Source organism: Ahaetulla prasina, chromosome 6 (genome assembly GCF_028640845.1).
Source record: "Ahaetulla prasina isolate Xishuangbanna chromosome 6, ASM2864084v1, whole genome shotgun sequence".
In the NCBI taxonomy this organism is placed as follows: Eukaryota; Metazoa; Chordata; class Lepidosauria; order Squamata; family Colubridae; genus Ahaetulla; species Ahaetulla prasina.
In genome coordinates, this window is record NC_080544.1 from 50272605 (window position 1) to 50300322 (window position 27718).

At 36.1% G+C, this 27718-nt stretch overlaps 1 protein-coding gene across 4 annotated transcripts in view; it reads right to left on the reverse strand.

The window, feature by feature from the left end:
* LOC131200826 (pancreatic lipase-related protein 2-like) overlaps nt 1-27718 on the reverse strand; it is a 41608-nt gene that overhangs the window by 6944 nt on the left and 6946 nt on the right. For 3 of the 4 annotated variants that reach the window (XM_058188097.1, XM_058188098.1, XM_058188096.1), the window contains exons 2-10: nt 24123-24215; nt 14834-14882; nt 11939-12093; nt 10984-11109; nt 10361-10495; nt 8238-8367; nt 4499-4612; nt 4315-4416; nt 206-324 (exon numbers count right to left, since the gene is read on the reverse strand). In XM_058188097.1, coding sequence (XP_058044080.1) covers nt 206-324; nt 4315-4416; nt 4499-4612; nt 8238-8367; nt 10361-10495; nt 10984-11109; nt 11939-12093; nt 14834-14882; nt 24123-24158 — 966 coding nt within the window. In that variant the 5' untranslated portion in view covers nt 24159-24215. Of the gene's footprint in view, nt 1-205; nt 325-4314; nt 4417-4498; nt 4613-8237; nt 8368-10360; nt 10496-10983; nt 11110-11938; nt 12117-14833; nt 14883-24122; nt 24216-27718 lie in introns of those variants that run through there. The other variant, XM_058188099.1, reaches the window with a different exon arrangement.

Consider the following 27718-nt stretch of genomic DNA (forward strand, 5'->3'; position numbering starts at 1 on the left):
GGCATGTCACATAATTGAGGCCTGATGCCAAGAACAAAAGCATAGAGGTTATGGATTTGTTTTTCCTTAAAAATATGGATTTGTTCTTTAGCTATATTGAACTTTAAAACAAATGAACTCCAGCATATAGTGCCATGCTTATACTTTGAATGAACCTATTTAAAGAAGCTAATTGGATTGAACCAGGGCAGAATAGCATGCTTACCGCTTGAAAAGATTTGTATGATTTGCAGGGATAGGCCAGGAACCCACTAGGGTAGAGAATGCTGTATTTGTAGTACTCATGGCTTCGTGAGTGATGGCAATTTCCAACCGAACGAATCTCTAGCAAAAGAAATAACTCTATCATTGCTTGCAATATAATGGAAGCCTGGTTCCATTCAGGATGAAAACAGATGCTAAAGTTAAGCACAATGTCATTTTGTTCTGCTTTGTCTGCTGCAAGTGACTTTTTTAATTAAAATGCTAAGCTCCTTCTCATTTACTATCTTTCAGCCCACCCTACTTCATAGGGCTATTATTGTGAGGATAAAAGTAACAAAGGGACTTATGTGTACAGCACCTTAAGTTCATGGAGACAAGGTGGAATATAAATCAAATGAGTACATTATTGTGAGCATGAATAAATTAGTGGGAGAAGGAATTATAATGTACTTTTTTAAAAAAAAAATTTATTTGTCACAGCAATGTATATAAGCATGAGCATGGAATAGCTATACTATCTATAAGCATATATAAGCATAAGCATAATGGAATATCATGGTAGCTATTGATTGGGAGCCCGATAAAAGTTTAAGATAACTTGTTTAGTAAAAAATATATGCTGCATAATAGGTAAAATGTGGCCCTTTCACCCTTGTTCGACCACCAGAACCTCTCAATATTGTCACACCAAAATGCCATCAAACTGTGAAATAATAGTGCTTTGATTTTCAGTGGAAAATGAAATGAAATTGATGTGATAGGTATCAAACATCTGCCGGTATAACACATAAAACTCTGTCTACCTTTTCCTCCATGTATGATTTCATAGATCATTTCCCGAATCCCTTGGCAGACAAAATAATATTTTTAAAGAATACAGGCTCAGTGCACAAAAACATTATTTATTTTTAGAAGATTATTGTTTCAAATGCTATTTGTGCCAGTTTGCTGGGGATTTGTGTCCATTATTTTGTTTTGCTTTTCATTATTCTTTAAATAAATTCTCTTGCTAATTGGCAGTGAGGGCCAGCCTCTAAGATGTAAATATGGTGGTTTTGCTGCAAGATTGATAGGGAGGAATTGGACAGTGGTGTGTACCTCTTTCCCTTCGGTACATGGTGCATAGAATGTGATACTTTTATTTAATGGTTGAACATATGCAGTAGTATAGAATTAAACATTTATCTGTTTGTTTCTGTCCTTGTATGAAACACCATGGAGAGGGAAATGATCTTTTTCATCCTTGCTATAAATTACCTAGTATAAATAAATATTCCTTAATCTTAGAATGGCCTCATTGTTGGCAGGGGTAGGCAAAGCATTTCAAGAACTAAGTAAGGGAAACCTTTCTTCTTTATCCTTGTTGAACTAAATCAGATAAAGTTACTGAAAATAGGTGTGGTTAATGATAGTTTGCATCCATATTAACTTGTCTGAAACTTCCATGAGATGGATATTTCATTGGAATGGTGCTGCATAGTCACCCGTTTGAAAGGGTTTGCTCTCTGTTATCATTTTGGAGTTCCTTTATTAGCAGAAAGGGCATACAATCTTTCTTTTTTCTTTCCTTCTTTCATACCTTTAGTAGTTCTGAACATTATGTTATTTTCTTTTCTTTTTTTGAATCGTTTTATTGATTTTTTCTTTCACACACACACACACATATTTTATGAACAGTGTATTTGCTGTATCATATTTTATACAACTTATCATAGCCAATTTCATTTTACATAGTTACAATTTTTGTCAAAATATTATTTTTTCATACTTTTTTATCTTATCTTAATACTTCTATACTTATTACATAAACAGCATCATCATCTGCCCTCAAATCCTAGTTTCTTAACATTATTTCAATAAGTTATCTTATCCATTGCTAATCATATATATTCTCTTTTAACTTTCATAATGATTCATTCTTCATCCTAATAAATGTTCTAGGTTGCCTTTCTACAGTTTCATCTCCCTTGTTTTACAACAATTCTCCTCCTCCTTCTCCTCTCTTTCCCTTCCCTTCCTTCTTCTATCGTTTTCTGCTTTCTTCTTTCTTCCTCTCCTCCTCCTCCTCTACATCCCCTTCCTTTCCCCCCTCCTGCCTTCCTGCCTTCCTCCCTTTCTAATCTTCTCTCCTATTCTTATTTCCCCTCCCTTTCTTCCTCTCCTTTTCCCTTTCTACTATTCCTCTCTCTCCTTCCTCTCTTCTCCTTCTTCCCTCTTCTTCTCCTTCCATTCTCTCTTCATTGTTGTATTCATTTTCAATTCAATATTTTCCACAATGGTTTCCGGGCAACCCCAATTTTTTCTCCATTTATTAACCATATTTTTCAAACTCCCCATCACATTTTTAAATTATTAACAATGTATTTCAACTTATTCCATTTTTACATTGAAATCTTTTAACTTAATTAACCTTCCACCTATTTTCTTTAGTTCCTAATTTCTTATTCCAACATCAATTATTTTCCTCATTTATTAGCATTTCAATTTTATACCTTAATTTCAGTTATTTTCACATCTAAACCAATCTTCATTTCATATTGCATCTGCTAATCCATTTTACAATAGACAATATGTTTCTTCTTTTTTATTTCTTACATACATCATTTACTAGCATTTCAAAGCATCATGGCAAGACCGGCTGGAAAATAGTGAAGCTCCAACAAGCTTTGCAAAAATCCAGCCAAACAAACTGTTGTCAGGGGGTCTTCGGACAATAACTGTCCTGGAGGGATGGTGAAGAAAGAGACGCGCCTCAGAAGACCAAGAGGAACAGGCAAGTTCCTCGAAGGGTCAGAGGCAGCTCTTTGATCCGGTGGCGGAGATGGTGGCCATTAAAACAACCGCTCTAAACTGAGGCAACCAGACTAAGATTTGTGCAGGAGCAATGTTTGAATGGAGTATTGTTACTCCATTCTTTTTACCTTTAAGTTGGCAATTTGGCCAACTTAAAGGTAAAAAGATTTTTTTTATTAAAAAAATGATTAAAAGAGGTCCCAGCATGAAAAAAGCAGCTAATTGGCACTTGGGGATTTTAATTGGAGGCAAAAGAACAAAGAGGAAGTTAAAAGACTAAAGCCCCAAAAATAAAACTTTCTACCTGGACTTAAAATTGAATTTGGAGGAATTAGAAATAATACTAGGAAAAGAAAACTGAGAGAAAGCATTTTTAACAATAAAAGAAAAAGAAATTGAAGAGAAACTTTCTATGTGGATTTAAAAGTGACACTTTGTTGCCTGGGGATTAGTGGATTGGAGAGAGACATCTGCTGGTGGAAAGAAAGCACTACAATGAACGCTTTAAACATTGAAGGAATAGTAAGAATTTTTACTACCATGGGAAATTTTAAGGAGTACTTGTTTAAATAGCTGGATCCTGATTTTGAAAAGAAGTGAAAAAGAACAAAGTCTTAAACTGGAATGGACCTGATATGTAATTTTAATTACATATAAATCAAACTAAAAAAAATTGAATTGACAATATGGAATATTGGGAATATGAGGAACTAATGGAAATGTTTAAGGAGATGTGTGAAGCATTTAAGGGTGATAAAGAAGTGGAAATCTGATTAGAATACAAAAAAAAAAGGAAAAAGAGAATATAAATGCAAAGCAAGAACATAATTTTGAAGGGGAAATAATTGAAGATGAAAAAATAGATACATTGGGATTGACACTGGAAAACAAAAAGTGGATAGGGGGAATAACACCCAAAGAAGAAAGGAAATAAAGCATTTATTAGTTGATTTAAGGGAAATGTGTTAATAGTAGAAATTGTATGTAAGAAGCAAACAAGAAGAAGTATATTGTTTATTATAAAATGGATAATATGAAATGTAGATTGGTTTAAATATGAAAAATAAATGTTATTTTCTGATATTGCCTTAGAATAAAGCCTTAAGCACTCATACTGGTGTGTCATTACTTCTGAATAAAAACAAAAACTGCAACCCAATCCTGATGGGCAGGGAACAGAGCAATTCATCTATCCAATCCTAAGAAACTCAGTCTGGATTAGAGTTTTATTGGTAGTATAATGCTTATGAATGTAAATGCTGAAGATGAGGATAGGCCATGGTTACCTTTAGGAAAATGAGGATAGGGTTACCTTACCTTCCTGTTCCTGATCCTGTTTTGCATCCTTACATCCAACCATAAGCTTTCCACCATTGGGATAAAAGTCCATATCACCAGTGGCATTAAACATCCCAAGTCCTGTAAGAAATTCAAAATGTGTTACATGATTAATCACTGTTATTGCTTCTATCAAAAGATTCAGTTGTATCTGGCCATATACCTAAAGGAAATCGGGCACCGTTGCTGTGTATGACATCCACAAATCCAGCATCAGAAGGATCTAGCCGGACCATCTCAGGGAATCCTTCAAAACCAATGGCTGCTGGATCTAAACCTAAATAAAGGGAGAAAAATAACCCGACAAAGAATTGGAATATATATGCATACATGCATATTCCTTTTGGATTGAAAATGCACATCAATAGCCTTATCATAGACTGGTAATAATGAATATATAAAAATACATAAAAGAAGTTCATTATATTGCAATGCATTTTGATTAATTTCATTTAGCATAAGAAACAGGGGAGGCAATTACAAAAACATGTTGACATTTTCCATATGGCAATGATAAATCTATCAACATTTCCATAAGTAAATAGGATTTGCTTCAGTTAAAATAATCAGGTAAGAGTACCTAGAACTATAACTTTGAAATCATAGCTGCAGTGACCCAGTATTGGTAGGTCAGGTTGAGCGCAATTTATTTATTTATTAAATATGATATACTTTATTGTTTAGTCAATTGTCCGTATCAAATGTGAGCAGAAGCCACAGTAAATATAATAAAAAGAGATGACATACAGTGAAGTGAGATAAAATAGCTATCACGAGATAAAATAGAATAAAACATAGTAGGTAAGATAAAGTGAAAGAATAAGATAAAATTGTACAAGATAAAATGGAAGAGATACGTCAATTGATTATATCAAATATATAAAACATTCAAAATGCAAATAGATAAAAAGAAAACAGAACTTCCTAATAGATCGTTACCCATATGGTTAACTCCAAACTAATCAAGGTATTCTGTCTTCTTTGAGATGCCATTGGAATGAAGGATAAGGAAGAGTCTTTCTTATTGAGAATGTGCAGGTTTGTTTCCTGCAAGAAGGCTGTTTCTCTCAGGTGTCCCAATATTTTTTTTAGTTTTTAAATAAGGGTCTAAATAAGCAACCCTTTCTATGGAGTTCAATTTGCAGATGACAAGAATGTGTCCAGTTTCTTTAATGGCTGGTGCTACTCAAATGCCTAGCCTGTCTTCAATTGGGACTCCATGAAACCTCCCAGGTCCTAACCATGGAATCCAGTTGTTTGAACTAAGCTCTAGAAAGAGCTCTTCTAAGATGTTGAGGCATATTTAAGTTGTTAAACATTTCTCTAGCTGGGAGGCTGATTTATGATGAGCTAGCCCTTCAGAGATTTGTCACTTTTAAGGGCTGCTATATAATCTTGGGCAAGCACATCAATAACTCTTTGTTTGAAAGCTTCCTCGACCTTTAGATCAGGTTGGATTGAAAACTGGAGGGAGAATCCATATTGAGGGATAACACTTGAAAATTGAGTGGCCCAAGTGCAAGGTTGCTTGTTGTGTAGTTGTTCTTCAAAGTACAGCTTGGGTTGTCTATCTAGATCCATGGATAGGATCTTCAGTCAGTAAGTAAATACTTTAATTACTAAATGGCTTTGTATACCCAACTCTGCCCTTATTGCTGAGCTGACAGAAAGCTATCCAATTCCAACATACATTACAGAAAAGTAGCTTGTATCTGTTCCTGTAAGGGGGGATTTATATATCCCTACAGTTCTGCGCCATATGTGGTCATTGGGACAATTTTGCTATTACCAGTATATACCTTTATGATTGGAATTGGAGAATCTGGTTAACTATGGTTGGTAAATTGCCTTCTGGTATTGGCATAGGCTGTAGCCCTTGAAGAACTCCTCTTAAAATGTGTGAGCCTCTTTCTGTGAAAACAAGTCCGAAGTGTATACAGCCTTGTCTATCACTTTTGTTGGTGCTATTTTTTCCTGTTAGGGATCCTGTGCTTATGCTTAGGCATGAGTGAATGCCTAATATTCCTATAATATTCCTCCCACATGAAAGCAGGTATAAGGGTGTCCATGGAGAACTACCTTCCCACAATAGTCCTGCAACTGAGTGTCAGAAAAAGGCTGGATTTGGATTTTTGGCTGCTGACTCTAAATTTAACCAGAGAGAGGACAGGTAATGAGACTTCTTGAACTCTTGTCTGAGTGCTAGCATGGCAACATAATTATTATTTGATGGATAGTTCCATGCTGTATGCCTATTTTTTCTCAGGGAGCCATACTCTGAACCAAACCAATGGTACCTTGGACTTTCTAGATAGGGCCTTTTCTGTTAAGAATTTTCTAGTCTTTCATTTAGGTTTTTATAGACTTTACTGTGTTTACCAGAGTCAGAGCTTGATCAGATTTCCTGTATTCTGACACCCACAGAAATTAACAATTGGTTGGTGGTGATTATTCTTTCTTACATAAACCTGGAATTCTGATAAAAGGGACACATTACTGTTAAGAGACACATATGTAGTCTGAAGTACCACTTGATATCGCTTGATGGTAAGTAAAGGGATATACAAAACTTTGGTCTTTGCTCATTAAGATTTGCAAGTTACACTTATATACCAACTTTATGAACTGCATATTGCCAGAGTTTCTTTTCTTGCCTGTAAAGGTTCATAAAGGTGATGACATTTGTTGGGAATCTTCAGATTATTAATAAGATCTCGTACAAAAGGCTCTTATTCAATTTTTATAGTTGCCTATCTCAGTCCAATTGACAATCATCTTTCAACATGGAGGGCATCTAAATTTTGCATCTATGATTCAGCATGGTCTACCTTTTTCTTCTAAAAAAAATCCATATAGGAAAAAAGAAAAAATGCCAGTTGCAACTGCAACTCACTGCAGCTTTCCAAAATATTAAAACAAAGTTAAAACAATGCCAGTACAGAGTGTCTAGTGCAGAAACAACAGAAAGGCAAGGCGAATGAGAGAGATGGAATGGTGTAATAGCATAACAAGATATGTGTAGGTTGCCAGGGCCAACTCAATATTCTTGCATGGCTATCCAGCTTTTTATGTCAGCAGAACAAAATGTTACACCTGTTTCTTATTCTTCTAATTAATTTGTTCAGTGAAAATTAGAAACAGATATTGTTAGTCTCTTGAACTGACTTCTTTCCTTAATGGGAATGGGCAAAAAGAGGAAGAGTCTCCAACCTGGCTGAAATGGGGAGATAAAAAAAGAGATAAATAGCATTAGCACTTAGACTTATATACTATTTCTGAGTGCTTTACAGCTTTCCCTAATCGGTTTACAGAGTCAGAACATTGGTCCCAACAATCTGGGTTCTCATTTTACTGATCTTGGAAAGATGGAAGGTTGAGTTAACCTTGAGCTGGTGAGAATTGAACTGCTGGCAGTCAGCAGAATTAGCCTGCAATACTTTATTCTAACCACTCTGCCACCACACTCATACACGCTGCCTTTTGAAATTGGGCATGTTGGCTGCAATTAATGCTGTTGGATATGTATATGTACTATATATGTGTATGCATCTGTCTGTGTGTGTGTGTGTGTGTGTGTGTGTGTGTGTGTGAGAGAGAGAGAGAGAGAGAGAGAGAGAGAGCATTAATTAATTAATAACAGCATTAATTGCAGCCAACATGCCCAATTTCAAAAGGCACATAATATACATATAAAGAGTGGGTAATGGAAATGTGATTATGAAAAGATTAGCAGCATTTCTTAAACAGGATGCTTAATGCATGTCACAGGAAGGCTAAGACACATCAGAAACAATTTATTTTACTTTTAACCTGGTTTAGGTCCCCAGATTAATTGACTTCCACTTCAAGGCTTCCTGTCTTTCAATCAAGATTGCAATGTGTTATAACTTTGGATAGCATACCACTTATTCTTCCAATGGCAGGAGATTTTTTGCCAACATATTGAAGTCGTCTTCCTGCCTCTCCAGCAGTATGAGCACCGAGACTATGGCCAATGAGATGGACTTTGGAAGGACAATACCAATAGATTTTCTAGTAATTCAAGAAAGGGGAGAATGATTAGCAAATAAAACAGCGTTCTTACAATTTGCAGATGAAGCAGAATTTTTCCTGTATTGTAATAATAGTGACCTATTTTTAGGACTCATAATGATATTGATTACATTGACCACAGTTCTCTACAGCTACTCAGCTTCAAAGTATACACAGACTACCAGACAGACTTTGACCCAGAGGTGGGTTTCAGCTGGTTTTGACCAGTTCCGGTAGTGAAAATTTTGAGTAGTTCAGAGAACCGGTAGTAAAAATTCTGACTGGTCCTGCCCCCATCTATTCTCTGCCTCCGAAGTCCCAACTGATTGGGAGGAAATGGGGATTTTGCAGCAATCGTCCCCTGGATTGGGGAGGGAATGGAGATTTTACAGTATCCTTCCCCTGCCACGCCCACCAAGCCCTGCCACGCCCACCGAGCCACACCCACAGAACCGGTAGTAAAAAATTTTGAAACCCGCCACTGCTTTGACCCATGGTTTAAACTGAATATTCTGGCCAAATTTTTTCACCTATTAAAATTGTATGAAATTGCAATATAGTACTCCAAAATTAAATAATTTATAAGATCTAGAAAAATTTCAGTGGGACTTTTTAATATAGTGTTAATATGAAAGTAAATTGGTGCTTAAGTGTTTAATTACGATGCTTAGGATGGATAACAAATTATATAAATATTTCAAAAGAATACGGTGCCCTTTTTAGTTTGTGTGAAATAGTTTTTCTTGAGAAGAAATACTGTTTTTATTAGGTTCACCCTTAAGACTTGAAAAGTCATAGAAGTGCCATGGATGAGCATAGATAATAATGTTTTCATATTGTCATTAACCGAAGAGGTTCAACTAACAAATATTTTTAATATAGCTATTGAATTGATATTATAGAGTCTCAAATTTTGTTTAGTAATTATTGCATATTTTTATTGTATTCCTGATTATCTTTGCACTGCATTATTGGAACAAAAACATTATCATTAGGTACACAATAAGTGTGAAATCATATCTACCACTTTTTTAGCTGGTATTGACTTTCAAGAGCATTAAATTCTTCCCAAGAACCTAGGATGACATAATGTATCAGTGCAGTATATGTACTGATCCAAGCCATGTGATCTTTTGAAATTGACAGATGGAAATTTTATCAATGCACAGACTTTTTGCCATCTAAGATTTTTTGGTATGGCACTGAGTGTTCCAATAACCACAGGGACCATCATAGATGGTTTATGCAATTATCCATCTTCCACATCGTCATACTTCATTATGTTCTCCAATGCTTTCTCTTCTATTTTGCTATCTGCTGGTATTGCAATATAAACTATCCACCCTTTGTTTTCTTTTCAATCACAGTTAAATCTGGTGAGTCTACATTTTATCAGTTTGAATTTGTATTTAAAAATAACTTTTTAAAAAGCCCTCAAGGCAATTTAATAAGCTACATATTCCCTTCAGAATGTGTCTGATTGGTTTGCTTCTAATTTCAGCTGCAACAGGGATTTTGGTTTGGAATACTGATATTGTTGGTTTATTATTTTTTCATAAATATTCTTGAAAAAATTTAGTGATTAAATATTTCCAAATTTTTAAAGAAGGGTGTATTAATGCAGAAAATTGCACAGTGTAAAACTGTGGGGAAACATTTAAAAATTAGCATTCATTTTATTCTAGATTTGAACATATTAAGTTCATAAGAGACTTTGAAAAAATACATGGTGCTGTTCAATCTTGGCAATTTTAAGACTTGTGGACTTGTGGAATTCTGGGAGTTGAAGTCCACAGATCTTAAAGTTGCCAAGACTGGACATTCCTGGCTTAGAGCTTGATCTAAATATTCTTATTTTAACATATAAATTGGTTTTAAGTTTATTTTGTACAATTGATACATATATGTTGGTAAATAGATTAATAGTATGTCATTTCTGCAGGTAGTATCAGGGTCTTTGATGTTTTGTAATATATTTAACTAAAAATCTCACCTTCATAGTAAAGATAAATTTAGCAATCACTGCTCCAAGAACACGGATATTGCTGCCAGCAATGAAATAGTTGCATTTAGCTCCATCTTCCCAGTCAACAACAAAACAGTTAATGTCTTCCACATCCACCAGAAGCTATAGCATTGAAGTGATGTATAAAAAAATTACATTTGTCAATTGTCAACAAAATAGATCCTTTAAAAAATACCTGGTCACTGAGTTCTTAAGTTTCACAGGGATTTGTAATTCAGTCCCAAGCCACACAGTCCTGGTTAATCTACCAATTCCTGTGCATCGGCACATATAATAAACATCATAGTGCTTTAATGAGTAGTAACTGATATGCCTACTGGAATCTTATGATTCATGAAAATAAAAACACTCCAGTTTCGCAAAGGAAAGAAAAACAACAAAACCCAGCAAATGATCCAAGGGCATTATTATAAATAAAAATGATTATTTTACATCAACCAGTGAAAACATTGGGGGTGTTGTTTGGAATAACAGCAATTCCCTGATGGACTGTAGATTGCCAGCCCGTGACTTAAACCATATATTTGTTAAGCAAAAGAGGCATATTAAAATTTTGTTCCCTTTCCCACCCGAATAAGGAAATATCATACCAAACATAGCTCCACAACCCAGCCATATTTTCCAGTGCTTGTATATCCATGGATAACAAAGCGGGTTTTCCTCAACGGGGAGAAGTTAGAATTTTGGAGACTTGATATTTCATTGTACAATATTCTCTGCAGGGGAATTTAAAGATATAACAAATTCTTTCAAATGTCTAACATCTTCAAACCAAAGAATGTAACGTATTTTCTTGGCTCTAATATTTCATAAGCCAAACTTAATTAGTTTCTATATTTTTTAATGAGAAATAAATGTATATGAGTGGGCTCAATGGTCTTGCCCCATTCATTTCCAAGTTTAGGCAATTGCTAAAAGCTGTTTCTTAAAGTCTGAAGCAAGTATATCTTTTAGCTACATGTATTGTAGCTGGAACCATAGACTCTATTACAAACAGATGTTTCTGACTTCTTCCACTTGACAACTTACCATTTAACTTCACAGTTTCTCTGACTAACACATGGAACAAGTCTATCACTCCATTGCTGTTATCCAGATGGCAAAAAAACAACAAAAAACCTCTGATTTGCCTCAGCCATCAGATCATAAGTGATCAGACCTTGCAGCTAATCTGTTAAAAAGTTAGCTTTTTTCTTATTCTCAGTTGCAAATATTTTAAGCCAGTTTTGGCATTTTCGGTAACTCAGTAAATTGAATAATACTAATTCAGACAATTGCTGGTCTAATAATTGCATTTATCTACAACTAATATTTTAAAAATACTTTAAAGCAATTTTAGGGAGGCTCATTCAATCTCATTGTACACATGTTGTGCGTTGACAATAAAGGTTTGGTTTGTACTTTTTTCAGTATACATTTTAATCCATCTAATTAGCCAGTCTAAAAAAATAAATCCACCTATTTTTGGATTCTACGAAAGAGGAAAAATAGATATTTGCAAAGTAAGTAACTAAATTATAATCAGATTAATAATAATAATCATACTTGTGGGATATTTCCAGTTTCTTTTGTGAAAAGTGAGAAAGAGATATTCATCTTTTCTGGAGATGCCGGTAAGCCAAACAGCTGTCTCCCAGGTATTCCTGACCAAGGCGGTTTATCAGAAAAGCAGCCTATTGTTTCATAACAGACTTCATTGGCTAGAGGGTACACAAAGTAAAATCTGAAAATGATTAATTTCATTCACTTTTTTTTCCAAAATTCATTCATTTTAGACATTTGTAAGTATATTATGCAGTGGTGAAATTTAAATTTTTTTACTACCGGTTCTGTGGGCATGGCTTGGTGGGTGTGGCAGGGGAAGGATACTGCAAAATCTCCATTCCCACCCCACTCCAGGGGAAGGATACTGCAAAATCTCCATTCCCATCCCACTCTGGCTCTAGCCAGAGATGACATTTTTCGGTTCTCTGAACTATTCAAAATTTCCGCTACTGGTTCTCCAGAACCTGTCAGAACCTGCTGGATTTCACCCCTGATATTATGTATATATGTATGTATGTATAAATATTTCACTACATATAACTTTAGGACAGCTCATTTTAACTATTTTAAATGTTCATACTAGCCTTCCCTAACATCTTGCCTTTCAGATAAATTGAACCAAGTACAAGTAACCATTTCAATTACAATGGTGATGAATATATAATTTACGAACTTTGCAGAGTGTGTGTGTCACATAGTCATAGTAATCGTTGCTTAGCAACCACAATTGGGACTGTCTCGAAGTACTATGGTCATTAAGCAAAACATCATGGACCGTAATGGCATATGACCTCACTTTCCTTTCAATTATTAAGAGAAACACCAGTCAGTAAGTGAAACATCACATTGCCCTGAATTATGATTTTAACTCCACCTTCTCTAACAACCCTGCTTATCATTGCTTATTCACATCAGTTATGAAGCACACAAATGTAATCACTTCACCATGGGGCAGTAGTCATAAATGTACATTGGTTGTGAAAGGTCTGAATGGCAATCATATGATTAGGAAATACTGCAATGGTCATAAATGCAAGGGCTGAAAAGCTTTCTTTATTATTCTGTTGTAACTTGGAATAATTGTTCAATGAGGCAATTGGTAAACAACAAATACCTGTAGGACAGTATTCCATTGTCCTGTGTCTCATCTATTTTTTTTCTCCCCTCCTCATCTCCCAATGCAGAGAGATTGCTTAAACAAGCTATCTCTTCCTGAATTGCTTTTATTTGCAATACAGTGCATCCCTAAAAAAAGTGCATCCCTAAAAAGTGCTAACTGCGATTTAACAAGCTTAGCCTTCATTAGCTGATTAGATCCCTCTGGCCAGGTGGCACTGCTGCTTGAAAATGGCAGCAACCTAATCAGTTTTACACTGAAGGCTTTTGCTTGTTCCTAAGCAGGAAACAGCTGGCACTTACACACTTCTTTCAATCTGAATTCCCCATTCTGTGTCTGCTTACTTGCTTGTAATCTCTTCGGCTAAAATGAATATAAATTCAGATATTAATTTTCTTCTTGCTAATTATCCCAGCCCTGGCGTGACCATTCCCACTAATGAGGGGGAAATGCTATAAGATTGCCCTTTTACCCAGCTTTCTTGTGAGTTGAGTTCCAGAAACCTTTCTGTCATTTGGGGTCACCCAGCTCTTTAAGGTTGTATCATTCGGACACTACAAAGCAAAGGAAAGCTGAAATAAAATTGTAAGCACAGTCACCTGATTTTTATTTTAGTGATGACTTCACTTACTAACCAAGTCACCAAAACCAATTGCAGTTGCTACATGAGGACTACCTATATCTTCATGTCACTTCTCTAAAATTTGGTTCTGATCTGGGAGTCCCAAAGGTGCTTTTTCAAAAGGCAACTGAACTTTCTTTGTTTTTGCTTGAAGATGTTTTGCATTTCATCCAACTATAAGTTCAGAATTAAAGAGACTTCTTGGATGAGAAGCGAAATGTCTTTAGCGCAAAGAAAGAAAATACAGTTGCCTTTTGAAAAAGCACCTTTGGGACCACCATGACCTAGATGACTGAGAATCTCCATAGAGTCTGATTCACTATATTTATGTCTCACTCTACATAGTCCATAAACTTGAAGAAGGGGAAGGGTCCATAGTCCATAAATTTGAATAAGGGGCGTGCATAAGCGCACAAACGTGCCTACCGTTCCTGTTCTATTGTTTTTTTTCTTTTCTTTTCTTCTTCCTATATATATATTGATGCTTATACCTCCTAATATTTACTCATATATATGTTTATATACTATATAATCCTTTTTATATGATGTTGTGACAAAAATAAATAAATAAATAAAATAAAATAATTTGCCACATTTATAAGATAATTAGATTTTATCACACATTATATAACTTATAATAAGATTTTAAGTAGTCGACAACTAGTTAAGAGAAAAATTTGTCTTTCCAAGAGAAACCTTGGAAATTAAAAATTCAGTGGAGCTAAGTCATAGCTCCATCAATATTCATTTACTCTTCAAGAAAATACCATCATCTTTTACTATAATGGTTGGGGAAAGATAACATTTTCATCAAGCACAAATGAAGAAAAGATCTGAAGTCTCTAAAAATTGAAGAGCTCCGCCATTCTTGTAGACAGTAACCAAACATACATATCCACAGATGAACACATGACATCATGATGGAATTGCATACATATTAAAAGTTAAAACCCTACAAAATACATGTAACATCATTAGGTTCGGTAGCTGTATTTACTTGCTGATATAGCTGACAAAAAATTGGTAGATGAATTAATGAAATTTATTTATATTAATCAATATAAAATGTGTATTTATTTTCTTGTATCTACTTCCTTGTTAAATCAAACATGAAATTGTTCTGAGGCAAAATATAATAAATGGTAAATTGCCTTACCTTCTGCTGTGCCAAGTAGGAAGTAGACAACAATCCAAATTAGATTACTCTATAATAAATTTGAATAAATAGATTAAGTCTATTTAAAGTTCATTAGCACTTCATTCCAATTGAATTCATTTTCTTCAAACATTTGCTTAAACAATTTAATCTCAGTGTTATCTAACCTTGTATCACATTCAAATGAGTTCTGTGAGCCTACCTCACTGATTTTAGTGAAATGGAATCATAACAATTTTAAAAATCTTTTTCTACATGTTGTTTTCATCATAGTGTCATAACCATGAAGTGGCTGTCTTTCATTTTAAGTTAGGCCAGGGATTGTTATTGTTGTTAGTTGCGAAGTCGTGTCCGGCCCACAGCAACTGCATGGACAACATTCCTCCAGGCCTTCCTGTCCTCTACCATCTCCCGGAGTCCATTCAAGCTGATGCCTACTGCTTCAGTGACTCCATCCAGCCACCTCATTCTCTGTCATCCCCATCTTCTTTTGCCCCCAATCTTTCCCTGCATTAGGTTCTTCTCCTATGACTTTTCTTCTCATTAGGTGGCCAAAGTATTTGAGTTTCATCTTCAGGATCTGGCCTTCTAAAGAGCAGTCAGGGCTGATCGCCTCTAGGATGGACCGGTTTGATCGCCATGCAGTCCAAGGGACTCACAGGAGTCTTCTCCAGCACCAGAGTTCAAAGGCCTCAATTCTCTGCCTCAGCCTTTCTTATGGTCCAACTTTCACAGCAGTACATTGCAACTGGGTAAACCATAGCCTTGACTATACATACTTCTGTTGGCAGGGTGATATCTCTGGTTTTTAGTATGCTGTCTAGATTTGCCATAGCTTTCCTCCCCAGAAGCAAGGGTCTTTTTATTTCTTGGCTGCAGTCCCCATCTGTGGTGATCTTGGAGCCCAGGAAAATAAAATCTGTCACTACCTCCATTTCTTCCCCATCTACTTGCTGGGAATTGAGAGGGCCAGATGCCATGATCTTACTTTTCTTAAATGTTGAGTTTCAAGCCAACTTTTGTACTCTCCTTCTTCACCAGGTAGGCCAGGTATGAGCTGGTGAAATAGTATCTTCATCATACCTACTTCCAATGCTTTCCCTTGCTCTATTTGGCTAAAGTTAGGTTTAGAAACATAGTTCTGTAGAAAATATTGCTTTAAACTTCAAAGGACTTCTTTAGAATTCATATTTATAGTAAATGAGAAAAATTATATTCACATAATGCTACCTCATTTAGTCTCCAAAGAATTGTAGCTAAATCAGATCAGTTTGTTTGACTTTACATTTGGTTTCTGTAAGCAACTTCAAAAGTACATCATGCATTGGATCATAATTATTCATGAAGAATTAAAATAAACATTTATATTAAGATTAAGATTATTCAGGACACAGCATTTAAATATTATATAACTGATATCTCAAATGTCTTATGTAAAACTCAGAAACACAAACAGTGGCTCTTCTATCATTATCAGTCTGGAATTTTGACGATGACCTTCCACAACATCAGAATAATATCTTTAAGACTATAATGTACGTGACACAATTGAATGGCAACAAGGTAGATTATTAGGTAAATGGTATGTGTGTGTGTGTGTGTGTGTGTGTGTATATATATATATATATATATATATATATATATATATATATATATATATATATATATATATATATATATATATATATATATATATATGAATTTAAAAGTCCAGGCACCTCATTTTTACTCAGTTGTATGAAAGCATGTGTTGTACCTCATAGATACTAAATTCTTGTTCAGTACTCTAGGCGCTGTACAGTATCTTCTCTCAAGTAGCTGAAGATATGATTCAAGGCTTTAAAAGGAGAACGTGAAACTTACAGGTGTTTGTCATATTTTTTACACTTTTGATTGATTGATTGATTATCTGATATAGTTGGTGTTGACTCTTAGTGACCAGATAGATTTCCTCTATGAAGAATTTTGTACACTATATACCCATAGTTAAAGCAAATCATTTTTATGAATTGAGAGGAAATAATTTGTACAAAACCTTGAAATAACCATTTGTTTGGTTATGAGTTAAATCAGCCAGTATTAGATTTTCATTATCACTCCATAATTTTTCTAAAATTTGTAATACTGTGTGCATTCAATCTCATTGAACAGCGGGACTTGCTTTTGAAAAACATGCCTAGTATAATTGCAAAAAATATATTAAAGAGATTTAACTTTGATGTTTCAATAAATAATGTCAGGCCTGCTTCGGGCCTTCAGGCCTGCCACATTTAGTGTTGTGGGAAACTGGGAGGGGGATTAGTTGAAGTAGGGGTGATATATAGTCATAATAACATTCCTTTCTCAGATTGTCAAGGACATCTTGCCCTGCACCTGGAGGGGTGTGACTGGGAGGCATCTCCATTTGGGACAGTGCTTTGATTGGACCATGGGATGAATCTGTGAGTGCTGGGCAGGGACTTGGACTTTCCTTTGAGTGGAGAAAAATGAAGAGCTTTCAGATTTGGGTTTTCCCAGATGTGCCAATATGACATCTCTAATAAAATAGAACTTTGAGGAGCTTCAAGCCTCAGAGTTTTCTTTCGTTGAGGGTGTTACTTGGAATCCTGACAAATAATATGAGCTGATCAATTGATCAACATTAATTTTCTTATATTTTATCAAATTATATGGAGAACTGTATCTTTGGCCTTGGGGTTTGACTGTTAAACATCTATATTAAGACCACTTCCATGATTTAAAGATGGGTGAGCAGGGAGACCTGGTATGTATTACTGAGATCCAGCTAGGTGATGCTAGGGGTACTATTGTCTCTGAAATATGTCTCACTGGTTTTTGGGTCCTCTTCAGCCTAGAGATTAGGACTGGGGTAGAGATAGCACTGATCTATTTGGTAACCTTACCAATTACCAGTGTTTGTCTTTCTGGCAAGGAGGAAATGTTTATATATTAAGTTGGACTGTAGAGACAAGTTGGAGCCTATTGGTGTATTGGCTTCTTTGATACTGATAGGGTTCCTTCCTTGGCCTCTGGTTCTAGTTGCTGAACTGCTGGTGACAATCGCTTGCCTTTTGGTGTTGAAGAACTTCACTCTCCATGTCTGAAGTTCAGTTGGGCCCAGAAGTTAACGACTTAACCCTACTGGGCTAGAGACAGCAATATACTGAGCCATTGATAAAATTGTTTCACAGTAGTTTCTCTCAGTGGGACAATATTAGATGGTTCTTTGGTTTACTGGGAGCCTGCAGGAGATGAACTGTGACATCTAGAGTGCTGGTGGAGGTGGTCAAGGAATGAATCTGCCTGAGCATAAGTATTGGGACAATGGTGGTGAATCAAATATTGCAAAGAAAATGGATTATCTGGACACTGTGCTGCCAGGTTTCAGACCTGCACATGGAATAGAAATGATCTAGTAAATACCTTTAACTAGGCAAGGGTGGAGGAAATGCATCCATCCTTAACAGCAAGGGGGAGATTGGTGCACCATTGGAACTCCTGCAGACCAGGTTAAGGATAGATCATCAAGGATAAAAATCTATCTATATGATTACCAGATGCTTGCATCAAATGAACAGGACATAAAGATCAATTGTAAAAATCAGCCATATGATTATAAAGTTTTATTCTCACACCGTTTCAGCAATTACAAACATTCTCCATTCTTGGCACTGCACAGATAACAATCATCTCTTAGCAATTTTTTAAATAATAAACAAAAAATGTTATTCAGATTGTTTTTCTCCTTTTTATATTTGGTTATGCATTTGGCTCTTTAGAATAAAGTTTTATCTCACAAAATTATTGTTTTCTTGAGTGAGACTGTGGAATAACTTAGCAGAGAGAAACAAATTAATTCCCAGGCTGAAGGAAATCAACAACTGGCAGATGACCTGAACGTGTTTTACTGCAGGTTTGAAAGGAAACTACAGCCACCTATATCCACAACCCCCATCTCAGACACAACAACAACAGCCAAGCCTCCTACAACTGACCCCTTCCCATTCGGTTCCCAACCCCTAGTGATCACAGAAAAGGAAGTACAAGACCTATTTCACAGACAAAAGCCAAGAAAAGCTCCAGGCCCAGACAAGATAACTCCTTCTTGCTTAAAAGTCTGTGCTGACCAATTGGCCTCCATCTTCACCAATATCTTCAATAAATCGCTAGAGATGTGCTATGTTCCTTCTTTTTTTTTTAATTGAAAAAGTTTTACAACAACAATTAAATTTTTCCCCTCCCCTCCCCCCTCCCCCTCCTTCCCCCTCCCTCCAAAACCCCCCTCCCCTCCCCCGACTTCCCGGAGCAAACACAAGGTATAGTTCAATAAACAAACAGTCATACATTAAATTTTTAAAATCTAACACAATTATAATCCTTCTCTCTCACATAACCTTCTTCCATTAAAATCAAAAACAACGTCCTTCATTCAAAGGCAATCTGAAATTTCTTAATCTGATATCTATTTTGAATATAATCAATCCAATTCTTCCATTCATTTAGATATTTTTCTTGAGTACTGTCTTTCAAGAAGGCTGAGATTTTAGCCATCTCAGCCAAATTGGAAACTTTCAATATCCATTCTTCTATTGTGGGTAATTCTTTTTTCTTCCAATATTGTCCAATCAACAGTCTTGCTGCTGTTATTAAGTTCAAAATCAATTTAGTCTCAATCACTGTACAGTCTGTTGTTATTCCCAAAAGGAAAAATTGTGGTAGGAACTTTATCTTCTTCTTCAGAACATTCTGCATAATCCACCAAATTCTTATCCAGAAAGATTTAATTTTCTTACAAGTCCACCATACATGAAAATATGTAGCATCATCACAATTACATCTCCAATATTTCGCTTGCATATCTGGATACATACATGATAATTTCTTAGGATCTAAATGCCATCTATAAAACATCTTATAAAAATTTTCCCTTAAATTCTGCGCTTGCGTAAATTTAACATTTCTAACCCAAATTTTTCCCATGTTTCCAACATTATTGGTTCCTGAATATTCTGTGCCCATTTTATCATACAATCCTTTATTAAATCTTTTTCAGAATCTATTTCTATCAACACATTATACAATCTCTTTATATGCCCCTGGGTTTGATTTCTAAATTGTTTAACCAAATTTTCTTCATTTTGAATAACACCAATTTTCTGATCTTCTTTCCATCTAGCCTTTAACTGTCCATATTGAAACCAAGTATAATTCCTCCCTTCTTCTTTTAATGTCTCCAAAGATTTTAGTTGTAAATTTCCCCTCTCATTATATAAAAGATCTTTATAAGTAATCATTTCTTGTTCCTGTTCTATATTTATATTCTCTACTGCATGCCGAGGACTTGCCCATATAGGAATTTTATAATTTAACTTATAATAATATTTTTCCAGACACGCAGAAGAAAAATTCTCAACACATGATTCTTAAAAGCTTTATCTACTTTCTTATCATACAATAAATATGCATGCCAACCATATAATAAATCATAACCTTCTATATTCAAAATCCTTTCCTCCGTCAAATTAAACCAATCACTTATTACCGAAAGAACAACTGCTTCATAATACAGTTTTAAATTAGGCATTTTTAATCCTCCTCTTTCCCGTGTATCTTGCATTATTTTCATTTTGACTCTCGCTTTTTTCCCTTCCCATATAAATTTATTAATTCCAATCTGCCATTCTTCCAAATTTTTGTCTTTCTTAATTATTGGTATCATCTGAAACAAGAACAAGAATTTAGGCAAAACATTCATTTTTATAGCTGCTATTCTCCCCAACAAAGATAATTGTAATTTTTTCCAAGTATTCATTTCCTTCTGAATTTTTTTCCATAACACATCATAATTATTCTTATACAATTGTACATTTGATAAAGTAAGAAAGACTCCTAAATATTTAACCTTTTTTACAATTTCAAATCCTGTTATTTCCTCTAGTTTTTCTTTCTGATTCTTAATCATATTTTTGGTTAACACTTTTGCTTTATTTTGATTCACTTTAAACCCTGAGACCCTTCCATATTGATTAATTACTTCCAACAAATATACACTCGAATTTATAGGCTGAGTCAACATAACACCAAATCATCTGCAAATGCTCTGACTTTGTATTCATGTCTTCTAATTCTAATACCCTCTATCTCCCTTATCTTATCCAATAAAGGTTCCAAAGACAAAATAAACAATAAAGGTGATAAAGGACACCCCTGCCTTGTTCCTTTCGCAATTTTAAAACTATCTGTCAAACTACCATTAATTATTATCTAAGCTGTTTGCTCTCCATAAATTGCCCTAAATTGCCATAAATTTCTTATAAAACCATTTCCAAATTGCATTTTGTCTGTTAATTTAAATAAAAATTCCCAATGCAAACAATCAAAAGCTTTCTCTGCATCCAAAAATATAAACGCTGCCAGAATCTGATTTTTCTTTTCCAAATATTCCAATAAATTCACTATCTGCCTAACATTATTCCTCATTTGTCTCCCTTTTATAAAACCACACTGGTCAGTATGAATCCTTTGTTGTACAATTTCCATTAACCTATTTGCCATTATTTTCACAAAAATCTTATAATCATTATTCAAGAGTGAAATCGGTCTATAATTCCCAGGCTTAGTACAATCCTGATCCTCTTTTGGTATCAATGAAATAAAAGTAGTCCTCCATGATGGTGGCACTCCTCCTCCCATCAGTATCTGATTAAATAACTCCATAAGTGGACCAACTATCTCATCCTGTAACTTCTTATAATATATTGCTGTAAGTTCATCTGTGCCTGGGGATTTCCCTATTTTTAATTGCTTTATTACCAAAGTAATTTCCTCAGAAGTTATAGGCCGATTCAACTCTTCCCTTTGTTCATTAGTTAAACCTTTAACCTTATATTCTTTCAAATATTTATCAATATCCATATTCTTTCTTCAAACGCTCTACTATCATCCCAGTGCCGAAGAAGTCCATCATCAAGGAACTGAATGACTACAGACCAGTTGCTCTAACATCTGTAGTCCTGAAAATCTTTGAAAGGCTAATGCTGTCCCACTTGAAAACCATCACGTATCTGCTGTTAGACCCCCTGCAATTTGCATACTGAGCAAATAGATCAACAGATGATGCTGTTAATATGGCTCTGCACCTACATCATACAACATTTTGAATCTCCAAAGACCTACACAAGGGTCCTCTTTGTAGACTTTAGTTCAGCATTCAATACCATCATTCCAGATATTCTTCTAACTAAGCTAAACCAGCTAGCGGTACCAGAACACACTTGTAAGTGGATCATAAGCTTCCTAACAAACAGGAAGCAGCAGGTGAAGCTAAGCAGAATCAAATCAGATACCTGTACAATTAGCAAAGGGGCCCCACAAAGTTGTGTGCTCTCTCCACTTCTCTCTATACACCAATGACTGCATCTCAAACGATCCAGTTGTTAAATTACTGAAGTCTGAAGATGTCTCATTCGAGACAATGATGAATCCGCATACAAACGGGAAGTTGACCAACTAGCCTTGTGGTGTGACCGGAACAATCTGGAACTGAACACACTAAAAACTGTAGAAATAGTGGTGGACTTTAGGAGAAACCTCCCATATTACCATTTCTTACAACACTAGACAACACAGTATCAACAGTAGAGACCGTCAAATTTCTAGGTTCTACCATATCTCAAGACCTAAAATGAACACCTAAGATCAAAAACGTCATCAAAAAGGCACAACAAAGAATGTTCTTTCTGCGCCAACTCAGAAAGCTCAAACTGCCTAAGAAACTGCTGATATAGTTCTACAGAGGAATTATGGAGTCTGTCATCTGCACTCTATAACTGTCTGGTTTGGTTCTGCAACCCAACAAGACAGACACAGACTTCAGAGGATAATTAGAACTGCAGAAAAAACAATTGCTACCAACCTGCCTTCCATTGAGTACCTGTATACTGCACGAGTCAAAAAGAGGGCTGTGAAAATATTTACAGAACCCTCACATCCTGGACATAAACTGTTTCAACTCCTACCCTCAAAACGATGCTATAGAGCACTGCACACCAGAACAACTAGACAGAAAAATAGTTTTCTCCTGAACACCATCACTCAGCTAAACAAATAATTCCGCAACACTGTCAAACTAGTTATTAAGTCTGAATTATTATTAATCTTCTCATCGTTCCTATCACCCATCTCTTCCCACTTATGACTGTACGACTTGTAACCTTGTTGCTGGTGTCTTTATGATTTATATTGACTGTTTCCTAATATGATTTGATTGATTATTTGTTCCCTATGACTATCATTAAGTGTTGTACCTTATGATTCTTGACAAATATATCTTTTCTTTTATGTACATTGAGAATGTATGCACCAAGACAAATTCCTTGTGTGTCCAATCACATTGCCAAAAAAGAATTCAATTCAATTCAATTCAATTCAATTCAATTCTATTCTATTCTATTCTATTCTATTCTATTCTATTCTATTCTATTCTATTCTACCCATGTGTCATTCAAAGGTATTGATTTCCCCCCCACTTCCTAGAGTGTATATAGCTTTCAGGATCCTGCTTTTGTTCATTTCTTTCCACTGCATGAAAAAGATGTTCAGAATGCATTTATCCTATTTTTTAAAAAAATCTTAATTTTCCTCTTGTGTTGCGAAAGTATTTGAGCTTGTAAAACCCAACCAATCTATCACAGAGGCAGGTAGCATCAAATAAGCAGTTGCAATTTACAACTTTTAAAATTATGGAAGTGCATTTCAGAACTGAACCTGACTAGATGTACAGAGAAATAAAATGGGAAAGAAATGGGAATTGGTTTTTTTTAAAAAATAACATTTGATCTAGATGGAAGCTATAAGTATGGATCAATGAGAATTTCATTTACCGGTAGTTCATTTTTAATTAAAACATAATAGCATTTGCTTCACAAAGATGGTAGACCTCTCAGAACTGCGCAGATGATAGAAACCAACCAGGCACAACTTTCAACTCCCAGAGCAAAGCTGGCTGAGGAACTCTGGGAGTTGAAGTCCACAAGTCTTAAAGGGAACAAGGTTGGAGACCCCTGCTCTAGACTATTTCCAACATTCCTTTTTCCTATTAAGGATACATGGTTTCTTACATTTCCTTTTGGAAATACTGGTACATGATAAAAGTCTTTATGCCCAATGTTTCTTTCCTCCAAATCCCCATGCCGAACAGTAGCATCTTACCAGTTCCGTTTCTATCCTCTTACAGTCAATTGTCCATCCTGCCATCCCATCCCTATTATATGTATTATTAGCCACTTACCATTCTAAGATTTCTTAATGCTGTGAAGTCTTCCATTCAGAATATTCTCCTTCAATACTGTGCTATTCCTGCCTTACTTTGCTGGGCACACTTCTGATAAGAGAAGAGGTAAGGTGAGTTTTTAGGGAAGTAGAGATTGATTGATGCACAGATGCAAATTCTGTTCCATGAATGATAATTAAGCAGGTTTTTTTTGTGTGGGCTGAGCTGGCAGTTTGCAAGATTTGGGCTTGAATATTTCCTGCTATCATTATCTTCATGGATTTAACTCCGACTGACTCCTACTGAAGTTTCATTATTTGTTACTTTTCAAGAGAATTAGCCATGCAACATGATAATTGTGCCATTGAATTTAATAGTGTTTTAGGTTCACTTTTATATAGTCCTGTCATAATATTTTCAGTCAGGAACAATTCAAATAACAGTTCTTCTCTCCCCCACCATCATGATTTCATGCTTGACAAAGTTTTTGTGCCAAAGCAATTTATCCATCCATCCATGTGCTGTTTAACATTTTAAACTCACACTTATGCGTTAACACTGTCATAACTATAAGAATACATTTTCATGTAATAAAAGAATTTGACTGCTTTAAGTTTTAAAAATTAAAATGAGAATGTGTAAATGTCGCATACATATCCCTCAATTCTGAAGCATCCACCACAGTGATGGGATTCAAAAAATTTTATCACTGGTTCTGTGGGCGTGTCTTGGTGGGCATGGCATGGCATGGCATGGCATGGCATGGCATGGCATGGCTTGGTGGGCATATCAGGGGAAGGATACTGTAAAATCTCCATTCCCTCCCCACTCCAGGGGAAGGATACTGCAAAATCCCTATTTCCTCCTGATCAGCTGGGACTTGGGAGGCAGAGAATAGATGGGGGCGGGGCCAGTTAGAAGTGGCATTTACCGGTTCTCTGAACTACTCAAAATTTCCACTACTGGTTCTCCAGAACTGGTCAGAACCTGCTGAATATCACCTCTGATCCCCCATCCTATGAAAATAAAGTCCTTTCATCAGGAAAGAAAGAGGAAGGAAGTTTAGAATAGAGGGCCTGGCAACAATCTGAGCCACTATACAAGTGTTTTCCTGATTGAGATTAACATACCACCCCCCCTCCCCGGATTTTTGTCTTCTGCAGATTTTGGCTGGATCCTGCTCATTTTTAAAGGCGTCTATCTCCAATTTCATCCTCATTTTCAAAAAATTATCCTCCAGATGGACAGACTAGTGTCCTGACCCCCTTTACATAATTTCTTAAAAGCATTCCATTCTGTGTCAATTATTTTTTTAAATTAAGCAATGGGAAAGCCAGCAGGAAATCTAAACTCAATGCGGCAAGAAAAAAAAAAGGGAAAGGAAGGGAAGATTTCCAGTGCTCCTAGCAGTTTCCCACAAAGAAGCTCACAGGAACCTGGAAATTATTCCTGCTTCCACTGACTTTTTTTGCCTGGACATAGTTATTCTATTTCTCTGTTTAGGTAAGAAAATATCTCTGAAATAATGATCCAACAAGTCATGGGTTGTCAGATCTGGATCTAAAATTTTACATGCACCCTGGAAATCATCGGAAAATTTAACATGCAGAAAATATCTACATTGACACTGGAATACTACATAGAAGATAGTGGATTCTATTTCTAAGCTCTTGGCTTACTGAAAATAACCTGACAATAAAAAATGCACTTCCCTTTTATTGTATAACTGGTGTGACAAAAATAGCATGACCCAGGATAGCTTGAATATATAAAGGCAGGATATGTCATTCCTTGCTTAAAATTTTTTAAGTGTTCTCAGTTGTATGTAAAATGGCAAAAATAGTATCAACCTACTTATCTCTTTAGAGCAGGGATGTCAAACTCAAGGCCCAGGGACCAGATCCGGTCCATGGGGTGCTTAGATCTGGCCCATGGAGCCACCCCGGAAACAGCAAAGGACTGACCGCCAAAAGTCATTTTGGTGACTTTGCCACCAAAATGGAGCTCACGAGGCTGTGGGCAGCCCTCCTGAACTCTGTTTTTGCTGGCAGGAGAGTTGCAGGAGGCCTGCAAAAAATGGAGCTTGGGTACCTGTTTTCACTGGCGGAGTTCTCAGGCCACCACAGGTGTGCCGACACAAGTGATGATGAGCTGACCACACCCATCTTGATCATGCTCACCCTGTCCCCCTGAGGTCAAACACATCCCTGATGCGGCCCTCAATGAAATCAAGTTAGACACACCTGCTTTAGAGCAGCGGTCACCAACTGGTGGTCCGTGGACTACTGGTGGTCTGTGAGAAAATTTTGGTGGTCCCCAGAAAAATTATTTGCATTTTTTATATTGTACTAAATCAGTACAAAATCCTCAAACTACGGTCCCTGGGCCGGATACGTGCAATGAACACTTGTGTTGTTGCAGAGAGTCTCCCCCTTCGGGGTCTTTTTGTGTGGGTTGGGGGGGGCAGAAATTCCAACTTGGGGTTTGCTTCAGCCTCCTGGTGTGGGGCTCTGAGTGAAGGTTGGAGGCAAGCACTGCTGGTAGCAAAGAGCCAGAGGGCCTTGTTCTAATGGGACTGCATCATGGCCTGGAACTGGCTGACCATCTCAGTCCGCTGAGCATCCAGGCACCAGTACCTGGCCTTGCACTCCCGCAGGTCTTCCCTCTGCTTGGAAAGCCTATGCTTGTAGTTCTCAGTGAGGTGCTTCTGCTGAGCCTCCTGCTCAGTCAGATCCAATATGAACTAAGCCAGCTCTTTTGCCAACTCTTTCTCATGGTGGCTGCTTAGCTCCAACAACTGCTTCAAGGCAAGGAGTGGCAAGTAGAGGCTGGCAAGGCGCCCCTCGATGTGAGTGACATTGAGTTGGCCACACCCACCCAGTCACATGACCACCTTGCCACGCCCACCCAGTCAGTCATTAGGTAGATCATATTAGTGGTCTGTGGGATTTAAAATTATGAATTTAGTGGTCCCTGAGGTCCAAAAGGTTAGTGACCCCTGCTCTAAAATATCTGGTTTTACAAAAATATAGGGAAGCCCTTATGAAATGTAGATTATTCAAGGTACCCAATTTCCATCATGAATGAATGAAAAATTCCCTTTGCATAAATAAGTTAAAAAAGGGATTCACATATGAATAAATTTTTTACATTACAACAATTGAAACAGTTTTGTCAAATCCAAGTATTTGAAAAAAATCATTACATAGAATAAAAGAGAATTGCAATAGTGAGCTTTATATGAGGTTCTGTCCTTCATGGCTGATCTTCAATATATTTATATGTTTATTACGTCTAGCGTCATATGAGAATTTTTAAGGATGCAACTTGATGTGGTATTACATGAACATGGTTAACTAGCACCTTAAAACTCAGGCATCAGTGGGGAGCAGTGTGAGAGCAGATAATATATACATTATAATATTTATGTCATTTTTGTCAGCTATCATGATGAAAGTAGATAAATTGGGTCCTTTGCAAAATGTTGCCATGATGAATATGTCACTAGTTTGATACCTTTATGGTTCCTTACAGACACAAATGCATTGAATATTTAAACTTAAAAAAATTAAACATAGCTATAGGGAATGACAGGGAGAATTGAATCATTTCTC